This window comes from Notolepis coatsorum (genome assembly GCF_963971535.1).
Source record: "Notolepis coatsorum genome assembly, chromosome: 19".
Lineage (NCBI taxonomy): Eukaryota > Metazoa > Chordata > Actinopteri > Aulopiformes > Paralepididae > Notolepis > Notolepis coatsorum.
In genome coordinates this window covers 31,344,534-31,357,503 of record NC_140183.1, presented here as the reverse complement: position 1 = coordinate 31,357,503, position 12,970 = coordinate 31,344,534, and the positions used below count along the sequence as shown (strand labels likewise).

The 12,970-nt window shown below is 43.5% G+C and overlaps 1 protein-coding gene across 1 annotated transcript in view; it reads right to left on the bottom strand.

Annotated features, from left to right (window-relative positions):
• The window catches only part of LOC311246441 (uncharacterized protein), a 191,953-nt gene that overhangs the window by 96,174 nt on the left and 82,809 nt on the right, over positions 1 to 12,970 (bottom strand). The window contains exons 9-10 of the mRNA XM_084336596.1: positions 10,576 to 12,620; positions 4,480 to 4,658 (exon numbers count right to left, since the gene is read on the bottom strand). Of these exons, the coding sequence (XP_084192722.1) occupies positions 4,480 to 4,658; positions 10,576 to 12,620 (2,224 nt within the window). The remainder of the gene's footprint in view (positions 1 to 4,479; positions 4,659 to 10,575; positions 12,621 to 12,970) is intronic.

Genomic DNA, 12,970 nt, shown 5'->3' with positions numbered 1-12,970 from the left:
GGACTCATCGGGGACTACTTCTTCAGTACTGGCGGGGTGTGAAGTCATGTCTGGTTCCCACTGGTCCCCACCGTGAACTTGGTCAGTTACATTAGAGCCCGTAGGGGCCTCTATGGTCGGGGTAGTCTGGGCGTTGGGGTTAGACATACTTTTACTTTCTAGTTTTACCGCGTTTACTGTTAGTAGAAGACTAGGTTGTTGACTGACAGCGTAAGCCTCTAAGTACTGAGGGAGCCGTCGTTCGCGCTGCGGGCGTTGGTTAGGAGGATCGTTTCGTGGAGTGTTCATCATAGGCCATTTCAATATTAATAACACTATATTAATATTACACTAATTACCCTCCGGCTCGAAGGACCAATTGTAACTGAGGGGTACAATTCCCTGACTGTATTACTAGATATGATACTTACTACCACTACCTTTGTACTTAATATTCGGCCACCCAGTACACGGCATAAATATATTATCATGAACACTCTCACGTAGATGAAACGGATCCAACACAAATGTACGAATTAGAAACAGGTCTTTATTGCCTACACAGCGATGGTGTGTAGACTAAACACTGAATCACTTAATTACATTTATGAATAGAAATAGTATGCACTTTTATGGCAAGGAGTATTCGTCGGTATATCAATAGATAATGTCCAATCTCTGAAGGCGCAGGTGGTAAATATACGACCTGGAATAGTTAAGGAATAACAGCAATGATACTTTAATGATTATAGGCTGGATACACTAGAGGGGGTTAATCCGGTCGATTGTAAGCCGACAGGAGTAGGAGGGGGGGGGGGGGTAGAATCCAGCTGCCTCGTCCGGCCAAGGGTATCCCAGGAGAACCCACTGTAGTGCCGTTCAATGCGCCGGCGATCCTTGGACCACAGATGAAAGCAGGTGGACTCTTTGTGGGCCGGCTCTCTCCGGTCCACGGGGGAGAGATGTGGAGAGACCTCGTCTTGCAGAGCGTCTCCTCACCTTGCGACCTCTCCAGGGGGGGGGGGTTCCAACACACGGTAGTGTCGGGGGTCTTTATCCATAGAATAATCAAAGTATCCAAAGCATAATCCGTGCCTGGGAAGGCGGGTTGTCGTCGGTAGAATAATCCGGTATACAGGTCCACTCGCTCGTCGGCTCTGGGGCTCCTCGGGTGCAGCTTCACATAGGGTCAACCACCCTGGGTAAGCAGCCAGTTCTCTGCCCGAAACGATGGGGTACTGACTACGGTAGTATTCTCACCGCACAAAGCACTATATATTAACAGACTATTATTAGCTTAATAGACTACGTCCAACTCGACGATATAGTGCCAAATATGACTATTCAAATATGAATATACACGATGTCTCAATACCGATGGTAGGCGAACTTGGCCTTACTCCCACACGTGGCATCGCGGGGAGGCTTTACGTCTGTGACTCTATTGGAGGGTAAGAAACTGGACTGAAAAGAAAGTCCTACTTTAGTAGCGCAGTATATATACGCACTATGAACAAATAGTCCCATTAGTGGTGCGGTAGCCAAATTCCTACGCGGAACTAGGACTTGTTCGTACATGTCGAGCGGTACATTTGAACTGGGTCTGAGGGGTATGGCAGCCTGGCACCAAGGTCTCGACCAATAGTAGAATGGAGACTATTATGGGATGTTCAGTAGGCTAGAATGGATATTCAATGCATATTGTACAAGGAATATACAAGGGATATCAGGGAATATTAGAGAATATACAAATACAATTAAATATATATATATAAATAAATATATATATTCGGTTTAATCTGGCCCTTCACAACAAGAGGCATTACTCTCAGCAGACTGCCGCTACACTAGCCAATGTTAAGAGTGAACTAAACGATCTTATCAGGAAAAGAGCCGAATCCTCCATCCATAAAGTTAGAGTAAATCAATACTTTCATGGTAGTCGACCGAGTCAAATACTGGCCAACAAACTACGCAATAGTGATCTTGTAGGAAATATTACTACTGTTACATCAGAAAATGGTGAGCTGCTTACAGATCCAAAATTAATCAATACAAGATTTGCTAAATTCTTGTTGTCCCAAATGATTGCTCCTTAATGATGATGATTCTTTAGCTTTAAGTATTGTTCAGAGACGATTTTGGCTGGCAGGAAGTATGACAAGTATTGGCACTGCGATGGCAAGCTCCACATTCTCTGCCCTTTAAACAGTTATTAGCTGATGTTGTAACAATGGAGCTTTCTACAGCTAGATTAAATGGTGCAAACTATCAAACAATAGATAGCGGGAACCATATTCTCTATCAAGTTAGGACCTCTACTATATAACTAGCATGACATAACTAATTATATCTGTATAATTCCCTTTCTTTTTTTTCTTCTTTTTGGTCTTTGTTGAAATCTTTGCTCAATTCTTTTACTTTTCAGGCCTATGACAGGGTGGGTTTGGGGGGATTATTATTATTACACATTTTTATTTTTACTTTTACTTTTTGTCAACGGTGGTTGGTGCAGGGGTTTGGGGGTAGGATTTTATTTTATTTTAAATGAGGCAAGGGGCAAGCCAATGCTTGTAGTTGGCAAAGAATTTAAATTACCGTAATTCCTCTAATAGTAACCCCGGCTTGTATTTGTTTCAACTGTAGCGGGTACCAGGCTTGTATTAGAAGGAGGCCTGTATAAGAGGGAGGCCTATATTTCAAATTTTCAAACGGATCATAATGAATAAATCAACATTTTGTGTCAGTTTGAACCCAGTAAAATGTACTGGGTTCATTTATTGAAACCAAGTACTGTATGAAATAGTAAACAGTGCAATTACAGGTGGTCACTGGTCATTTCAACGTTTTCAAAGTGAAATCAAGTAACTAGCTCAGTATGCAGCTCAGTATATTAGTAACCCGGCTTGTATTAGGAGGCCGGCTTATAATTGCTTAGCTCAAGAGCGCACCCGGCCATTAATAGAGACCCGGCTTGTATTTGAGACCCGGTTACTATTAGAGGAATTACGGTATGTTTTATGTGCATTGTATGCCTGTACCTACGGAAGCGTATTGCTGCCACACCAGAAAAAAAAAAATATACCGGTATATCCGTATCACGTTATAAAGGTTGTTATAACGTGATAACTTCTTGTTTTAACATAAAATATTTCACGTTTGATTTGATTTTTGATTTGAAGTCTTTATTTCGAACATGCAATGAATACAACAAACAATAACAAAAAGCAAAACAACTCAATCTGCATGTTCGAAAAGGAGTAGGAAGAAGTATATACGTACAATGTGATAACTTCTTGTTTTAACATAATTTTCACATTATAACATAAAGGTTTCACGTTATAACGTGATAACTTCTTGTTTTAAGTTATCACGTTATAACATGAAACCTTTATGTTATAACAAGAAGTTATCACGTTATAACGTGAAACCTTTATGTTATAACGTGATACGGATTTGTTTTCCTGGTGTGGCAGCAATACGCTTCTGTATGTACCTGTGCCTTTCATCCAAAAATGAAATAAAAATATATATAAAGAAAAAAAAAACTCGACAGCGCTGAGCTGCATATCAAATGATTCAGATGATGTTACTACTTCTATGTGGCATCTACTGTTGACCTGTATCTCCCATTAACCCTTTCACTACCACACTATGTAAGGGATAATGTATAGCTACGAGGTCATTGTCGCAAAATAATTGACCGACGGAGTTTAAAATACAGAGGCGCCTCGCCGAGGTGTTTTAAACGTCAGTGAAGGTCAATTATTTTGCGACAATGACAGAGTATAGCTATACATTATCCCGCTTATTACATGGCTAACTTACTAACAATATACCTAATTCATTTTACACCACCGACAAGACGTAGGCATCAATAAAAAAAATCAATATTTAAAACATTACTTGCTTGATAAATATATAGACCATCAAAATCATCTTGGCAAAACACTGCATTTGTCTCCAAATTTTCCCCCATGTCTTTTGGGGGGACAATCTGGATGCTAGGTTAAGGTGAATAGTGTAATCGAATGTCTCATGAAGGTGTCATAGATTTATCAACATCAAGTATCTGCTCTGTTGTCTTAATCCTTTATGTCTAGAGTCACATACTGTTGTCTTAATCCTTTGTCTAGTCACACATACTATTGTTGCCTTTATATCTACCGTAGTCACATACTGTGGTCTTAATCCTTTATGTCTAGAGTCACACATACTGTTGTCTTAATCCTTTATGTCTAGTCACACATACTGTTGTCTTAATCCTTTATGTCTAGAGTCACACATACTGTTGTCTTAATCCTTTATATCTAGAGTCACATACTGTTGTCTTAATCCTTTATATCTAGTCACACATACTGCTGTCTTAATACTTTATGTCTAGAGTCACACATACTGTTGTCTTAATCCTTTATGTCTAGAGTCACATACTGTTGTCTTAATCCTTTATGTCTAGAGTCACACATACTGACGTCTTAAGACATAGCGTAAAAGTCTTACCACAGTGACGGCCCGATGGTGGGGATGTGACACTCCCGGTGATATCCTCGGCCACACGTCACACATATGATGGTGCCCTTCAGAGAGCCACAGGCCGCGCAGTGGACAAAGTGAAGTAATGGAGGACTCTCCGAGGGGGGCGGTGGCTCCAAGACGTTCATGAGATCATCTGCATGGGACTGCAACAGTAAAGAACATCATTTATCTAAACAATTTAAATTAATGAGATCATCTGCATGGGACTGCAACACAGCAGTGTAAATTAAAAGGACATGTTCACTTTTTTTTTAATATTTTTTTTTTACCCAGGCCCTATTTAAGCATGTCTGTCATTATCTTGAGTAGTAAAGGCCATCATTTCACTCATTGCTTTAGTATTGAGAAACTTAGCACAGTGCCGCTTCCTCTCACCTGGCTGGTTGCCGGCTGTATACTGTATGTACCGCTACGCTTTGCTTGCTTCATATCACAGCTGTTTGTACCGCTACGCTTTGCTTGCTTCATATCACAGCTGTATATGTAATGCTACGCTTTGCTTGCTTAATATCACAGCTGTATATGTACCGCTACGCTTTGCTTGCTTCATATCACAGCTGTATATGTACCGCTACGCTTTGCTTGCTTCATATCACAGCTGTATATGTAATGCTACGCTTTGCTTGCTTAATATCACAGCTGTATATGTAATGCTACGCTTTGCTTGCTCAATATCACAGCTGTATATGTACCGCTACGCTGTTTGCTTCATATCACAGCTGTATATCATATGTAATGCTACGCTTTGTTTGCTTCATATCACAGCTGTATATGTACTGCTACGCTTTTCTTGCTTCATATCACAGCTGTATATGTACCGCTTTGCTTGCTTCATATCACAGCTGTATATGTACCGCTACGCATTGCTTGCTTCATATCACAGCTGTATATAGCTGCCCTGTGTGACGTGACGTCATCCAGTGCTATTGCACATCTCCAAACAAAACACCAGAAGGCTCTAATCCTCATCTCAGGGGATTTTAATCCTGTAAAACTGGACAAATCGCTACCAAATTCCACGCAGTAAGTCAGCTGCCACACCAGGGAAAATAGTACCCTGGACCTGCTGTATGCCAACATCAGTACCACAGCTGGGCCGGTTGGACCACAACATGGTTCACCTCAACCCGTTATGTGCCTCTGGTCAAAAGACAGCAGCCTGCAACCAAAATAACTGTGAGAAGGTGGTTGGATGAGGCCCAAGAGGCACTACAGGGCTGTTTTGAGGTCACACACTGGCAGGCACTTTATGAGGCCCACAGAGAGGACATTGTGTGCACAGAGTGCATCACGGATTACATAAACTTTTGTGTGGACTCCAATGTTCCATCAAGGATGGTTACCTGCTACCCTAACAAAAGCCATGGGTCACTAAGGACATCAAAGCCCTACTGAACGAAAAGTAGAGGGCTTTCAGTGCAGATAACAGGGAGGTCAAAAGAGTTAAGTGGCTTCTGAAAACCAACCTCAGAGAGGCCAAATACAACTACAGGAGGAAGTTGGAGAGGAAACTCAAGAATAATTATATTAAATCAGTTTGGACTAGAATGCAGACCATAATCGGCATTAAACCGGTGGGGAGAAAGGGAGTGGATGGAGATGTGGACAGGGCTAATGAGCTAAACCTGTTTTACAACAGGTTTGACACAGAGGCTCCAACTAGTCCGTCTCCCCCAATGACACAACTCCAGTTGCCCTGTCCACCCCTCCCCCGTCTCTCAGCCCCTCAACTCGCCTACCAGCCCTGACTGGGGGTAGAGGATGCTGTCATCTACCTGCTGAACCGAGCCTACACTCACCTAGACAAGCCTGCGAGCACTGTGAGAGTTACTTATCCAGTGCTTTTGATACCATAGGGCCTGGGCTGCTGGGTGAGAAATTAGAGGCGATGCAGGTAGAGGCCAGAGAACACCGGGGCCCCGCAGGGGACAGTCCTCTTTCCCTTCCTCTTCACTGTCTACAGTACACCAACGACTTCCACTATCGGTCAATCAATCAGATTTATTTATATAGCACATTTAACATGACACGTGTCAACCAAAGTGCTGTACAGAGGGTAGATACACATAGATACATATTGACAACAATCACACTCCGTTTTATGGGAGGGCACACAGGCAAACACATAGGAAAACAGGGCATGAGTCAGTGAACGGGAAAGGCTAGTAGGTAGAAGTGGGTTTTGAGCCTCGATTTGAAGGCATCTATCGAGGGGGCGAGCCTAATGGAGGTGGGGATGCTGTTCCACAGTTCAGGGGCTGCTATAGCAAAGGCACGGCCCCCCCTGAGCTTGAGGTTAGACCTCCGGACTGTCAGGAGCCTCTGCTCGGCTGACCTGAGGGACCTGGTGTTGGAATAGGGGGATAGGAGGTCTGAGATGTAGGAGGGGGGGTGACCATTAAGGGCTTTAAAAACAAATAGGAGAACTATAAAATCTATCCTGTAGCGTACTGGAAGCCAATGAAGGGAGGCAAGGACAGGGGTGATGTGGTCTCTCTTGCGGGTTCCGGTCAACAGTCTGGCAGCAGCGTTTTGTACCAGTTGTAAGCGGGACAGGGAAGACTGGTTAATGCCTATATAGAGGGAGTTGTAGTAGTCTAATCTAGATGAAATGAAGGCGTGGATGACTCTCTGAAGGTCTGCAGGGGAGAGAAGGGCTTTGAGTTTGGTAATGGTGCGTAGTTGGAAAAAACATGCCTTTACCACTGAGTTCACTTGTCTGTTGAATTTAAATTGTGGATCAAAAATGACACCTAGGTTCTTGACATAAGGCTTGACCAGGGAGGACAGGTTGCCAAGGCTGTTGGTAAGGGTGGTGACAGCGTCTGGGGGACCGAAGAGGATTATTTCGCATTGGTTTTGATTTAGTTGTAGAATGTTTTGTGCCATCCAACATTTAACGTCATCCAGGCAGGACATGAGACTGTTAAGTAGAGACTGGTTGTTAGGTTTCAGGGAAACGTAAAGCTGTGTGTCGTCAGCATAACAGTGAAAAGAGATGTTGTGCTTCTGAATGATTGGACCAAGGGGTAGCATGTAAAGAGAGAACAGGATCGGGCCAAGGATGGACCCTTGCGGGACCCCAGAGGAGAGGGAGGTTGAGGGGGAGGAGCAGTTGGCAATGTTGACAGCAAAGCTTCCATTTGTGAGATAGGAGGAGAACCATGCTAGTGCAGTGTCACTGACACCAACCCCATGTTGGAGACGATCTAATAGAATGGTGTGATCAACAGTGTCGAAAGCTGCGCTGAGGTCAAGAAGCATTAAACAGAGCAGTCACGGTTGTCAGCGGCGAGGAGTAACGGAACGTAGACCAAATGCGTCCACATTTTTATATGATTCCATCACATTTTCATAACAATAGCGAATATTACCGTTTTCATTGTGGTTTCTTACAAATTAACGATGCTTTATGTTGTCCTTTATATGCCGATTCTCATTAAAATCTTAAATTGTACCATATGTCCCCCTTTAGACAACATATGTAACGCTACCTGTAAGATAATTAGTTTACCATTCACGGTCGCTATACCGAGGTCGCAGTAAACAGTTTACCGCTGTTCAGATCAGATCGAAGAATAGACACATCCCAGTGACCTGTGACCTGTGCTAAGGATCTTGGGAAATGTATTCATGTAGTTTTCAACATGTTCAGGTTTTAATTTTAAACCAATGCTGCCATCTACTGACAACAGAAAGTGTTGTCTAATCGTCACCTTGAGAGCCACTTCCGTATACAGCGTCGCCCGAAACCCATTCTAGAGATTCCGACTTTTTACTGGGAATGGGGCGTGGCTGTATTTGGTCCCAGACAATAAGAGTGGCTGCGATTGGTCACCGTGACGTTAGGTCATTTGACACTTTAAGGAGGGCTGATTCTGTGCTATGGCCAGTCCTGAACCCTGACTGAAATGTCTCTAGGATGCTGTTCTGGTGCAGGTAGGGAGACAATTGGCACAGAACAACCTTTTAGAGTATTTTTTACAGAAAAGGAAGCTTGGAAATGGGCCTGTAATTACTGTGCAGGGTGGGGTCAAGGTTTGGTTTTTTCAATAGGGGCTGGACTACTGCATGTTTAAAGCAGGATGGAACAGTACCAGTTGCCAGGGAGCTGTTAATAATGGAGAGGATGCTGGGACCGGTTGTGTGAAAAACGTGTTTCAGGAGAGCAGTGGGAACAGTGTCAAGGGGGCAGGTTGCAGGTTTCATAGAGGAAACTATCTCTGTGAGGGTGAGTAGACTGAAGTAGGCTGAAAGCAGGTCAGTGTGGATGAGCAGACCAGAGGGACAGCTAAGTTACGTATGGGGGGTGAGATGTTCCTTCTGATATCTTCAACTTTGGTGGTGAAAAAATTTGAGAATTCCTCACACTTAGCTGGGGCAGGCAGATGCTGGGGGGGGGGCTAATGAGAGTTGATGGTAGTGAACAGGGTCCTGGGGTTGTGGGAGTTGTTGATGAGGTCAGAAAAATATGTGAGAGTCCTGCCACCTTCAGAAATTTTCTGATGACGATAGTGGGATGTATTAAGGACGGAGATGAGAAAGAATACCGGGCACTGGTGGTGGACTTCGTCACAATATTCCTTTCACTCCTATTAGTGAACAGAATTGATTATTGTTAGTAGGGATGCACCGAATGGGAAATTCTTGACCGAAACCGATACCGAAAATAGGAAACAGTTGGCCGAAAACCGAATGCCGAAAATGATTCATAGAATAGATTTGTTTTACCAATGTTGTTCAGCTACCTGATTATGGAAAAATATATGATTATGGCAAAACTTAACTTAAATAATAAATAATCACTATTATGGGTCCATAAAACATTTATTCAGCACTTCTGAATGCATACAGTACATTAATTCCAAGTCAAGTGCGTTTTCTTTTCTCTGTAGGATAACTACAACAAAGTGCATTCAGAACAAAGCCAATGTGCTTTAAAACTGCATAAAGATCTGCACACATGAGGGAGAATAGCTTATAGCAGACTTAATGATGTTACTGTAGTGGCTACAGTAAGCATTTTATATAAAAGTACTCTGTATTTTTGTATGACAACTAATAAAGAAACTTGAACTACTGTCATAATTCACGGCGTGCTAGCCTACATGGAAGGACTGTTGTATTTACTACATCTCCCGTGACTATTAGCGGGGGATAACGTAGCTTTAAGAGAGACCAGAGGACCGGAAGCCTTGTTAGCTAGCTTAACGCTAACGTTAATAAAAAAGGTTTTTAACAGTGACGGGCATATAGTAATGGTGAGGATATAAAGCATGTTAAAGACGCATTTATTGGATGAGTTGCGCGCAGAGTTTACATAGAAACAGCGCGACTCCCGAGTCCCAAGAAGAGTTATCACAGGCTGCAGAACGCAGGACTGAAGAGCTCACGTTGCGCATGTAATGACTGAAGCCGCGTTTTGATGACATCATCACAACAACACGCGTTAGGTTACAGGTTGTTTCTGTTCTTTGACATTGTGATATTTTCGGTGAAAAAAACTTTCGGCCGGAAGCCGAAAGGCCATTTTTGGCCATTTCCGGCCGAAAATTTTCAGTGGCAGAATATTCGGTGCATCCCTAATTGTTAGGGATACAACTGAAAATGTAAAGAGTAAAGTAAAAAGCTGGATTCATCGCCCAAATTCCAATCGAAGCGTGGCACAGATACACATATTAGAGCTGAATGGTGGCAAAGATCTTTTGAAGAAATGATATCCACAAACTATAGCTAATAGTGGAATGGATAAACGGAGAGAGACCGGAAGAGGGGTAAACACAAAGGTCCATCTCTGTAGGGATACTTTACATAATGTTGTCAGACACATAATCACAGTCCGAGCCAGTCTGTGGCAAAAATAAGCTCTTTTAGTGGACGTACTTAGACGTGCACGTTTGCCCCGTGTGATTACATTACGCTTTGTGGCTGCTGGCTGAAGCGATCTCCCTCAATACTGGACCAATTACAAAAATGTTTGTCATTATTAATTTAGACCTCACATGAAAATATGATCCAGGTTTAAAAATACAGAATCCTTTAATACACAATGCCTTGTACCTGGTTGTTCTCGTCAATCTCTTGAAGGTGAATCTCATCTTTGCCATCTCCTGGAACAAGTAGGAATCGGGGCAACGGTCGACCGGGAAGAGGGTTGGATATGGGCAGCTGGAACAGTGATACTCTGGGCTGCCACTTCCTGGACATGAGCACTTTGTATCCCTCTATAGAACTTACTTCTACAGAGAAGGGTAGCTTGCTTAACAAAGGACTAAAGGGTTTCTCTAAAGACTTGCTTTCCCAAAATCTTCTTTTGGAGGGCCTTCCTACATTCCAGACGGACCTGGAACCCCTCGACCTTCGCCGGAAGGCCAATCTGATGGGACTCTGATGGGATTCCGGTGTTAAACTCAAGTGAGAAGGGGTACTTATAGATGCAATGTCATCGAAACCCATGAGATCAGTTTCACACTTGACCCTTGTACTTTCTGAAGCAGACTGGCTCCCGGGAGCAGCCAGGGTGACCTCTCCCATGCCAAACGCCGATGAGTAGGCACCCACTTTAGGGGAGGTGTCCTCCAAGTCAGATTCACTATCCAACGTGATGTAGGCACTGAAATCCTCACAGGTGAAGAACTCAGATGACAGAGCGCAGAAGACATCAGCTACAGTGGATGTGGGTTCATTCTCTCCAGCTTGGTGCCCACTTTCCGCTGTTAGGTCACTGATGTGGGAGGTACTACTGTCGCAGCCAGCGTTCACAGATATCCCCGTAGAGACTACAGGTTGGTTTGATGCTGTGCTCTGGACAATGGAATCCAATGTTAACATGTGATCGATGTCAGCAGTAGAATGGTCAGGGGTGGAAGTTGTGCCCTTCTCTTCACTGTTCCCTTTCAGATACTCTTTGGAAGTGGATGGTTTGAGAAGATGGTGTACAAGGATTGGGTGATTATTCATTATGGCTGGTTTAGACGAAGGTGAGGGCAAGACTGCATGTGACTGGGTTTGGTTTAGTGGGTTGGTCGAGGGTTGATACTGATTTTCGGGGACCATAGAATGCTCCGCAAGGAATTGTGGGGCTCCTATAGCATGGCCCTGGTTTACGACAGCAGAACTAGAATGACCCTGGCTTATGACAGCTGGACTGGACTGGCCCTGGTTTAAGACAGCTGGACTGGAACCGATCTGATTAAATAACATGGATTTTATTGGCTGGATCATTTGATATCCTTGCACCAAACTAGGTTGAACTATACTGAACTGACCATGATTAGTCTTTGAATGTTGGTTTACTGGGACTAAACTGGATTTGCTATGGTTTGCCACAACCTTTGTCAACTGACTATTGGTCACTTGATTCATGGAATGCTGACCAAGGGTTATGTTGCCAGTAGGAGTCTGGTAATAGTTTACTGTAAATGTGCCAGACTGGGTATGGTTTTGTGGCTGCACTGAGTATAATAGGACAGAGGGAGGGGATTGCATTGCATAGTACAACTGAGCCCCTGGCAACTGTGCAGTAGTCACTGTGCCTGATGAAGACTGGCTTTGGTTTCTAGTTGTTGTAGTTTGGTCCCGACCTTTTTGTTTTGGGAGAAAACCCCTCTGGGAGTTATGTAGGGGGTTTGCTATTGTTATAGAGGACTGCTTATAGTTAGAACTGGGCTGGGCTGGGTTTGCAGGGACTGCAGTAAGCTGGGAATCTCTTACCAAAGATGTCTGGACAGGGTTTGAGATGGATGGAGGCAGATTGACAGGAGTTGGCATGAGGTTGACAGGAGTTGGCACGGTCTCATTTGTATTTGATGGGCTGACGTTAGGCAGAGGGGACAGTGGAAGACGAGATTGATTGGACAGCACTTGTTGATAAGTAGAGGGCTTATTGACGGGATGGAATGGATCAGTGTGAGAGCCATTTCCAGTCTGGGGGGAGGTGTGCGATGCGGGAGGTGCAGAAGTCATAGAGTTCTGAGGACCACTAGAGGAAGTGTGCACCACAGCTATGCCAGGACCCTCGCTGTTTTTAACAGGGGCGGCAGATGATGTCTTGTCAGGGCGAGGTTGTGATAGAGAGAACGGGACAGTAGAAACTGAGACTTCACCTAGAAGAAAGAGCAAAGGATAAGCCAACAGCATATTATTAGGGCTACAATGGCTAGTGCCTGGTTTCTTAAACTATGAGTCGGGACACACAATGGGGGGTGTCCCCATATGACACCAGAAGTAATATATTTGTGATATGTATCAATGAGCCAGGGGGTCACCACATGAAAGAAAATCCAATTTGAAACATTTAAGAAATTGCACTCAAATTAACAAGTTTAATGATTGTTGTGGTTTTAGTCGACTAAGACTTTTTGTTCATTAGCCTTTTTTTCAGTTGAATACGTCATTTTCTGAAAAATATTACATAAAATTAAAGTTAAAATTCCAGTGTAAAGCAGCATGGTAA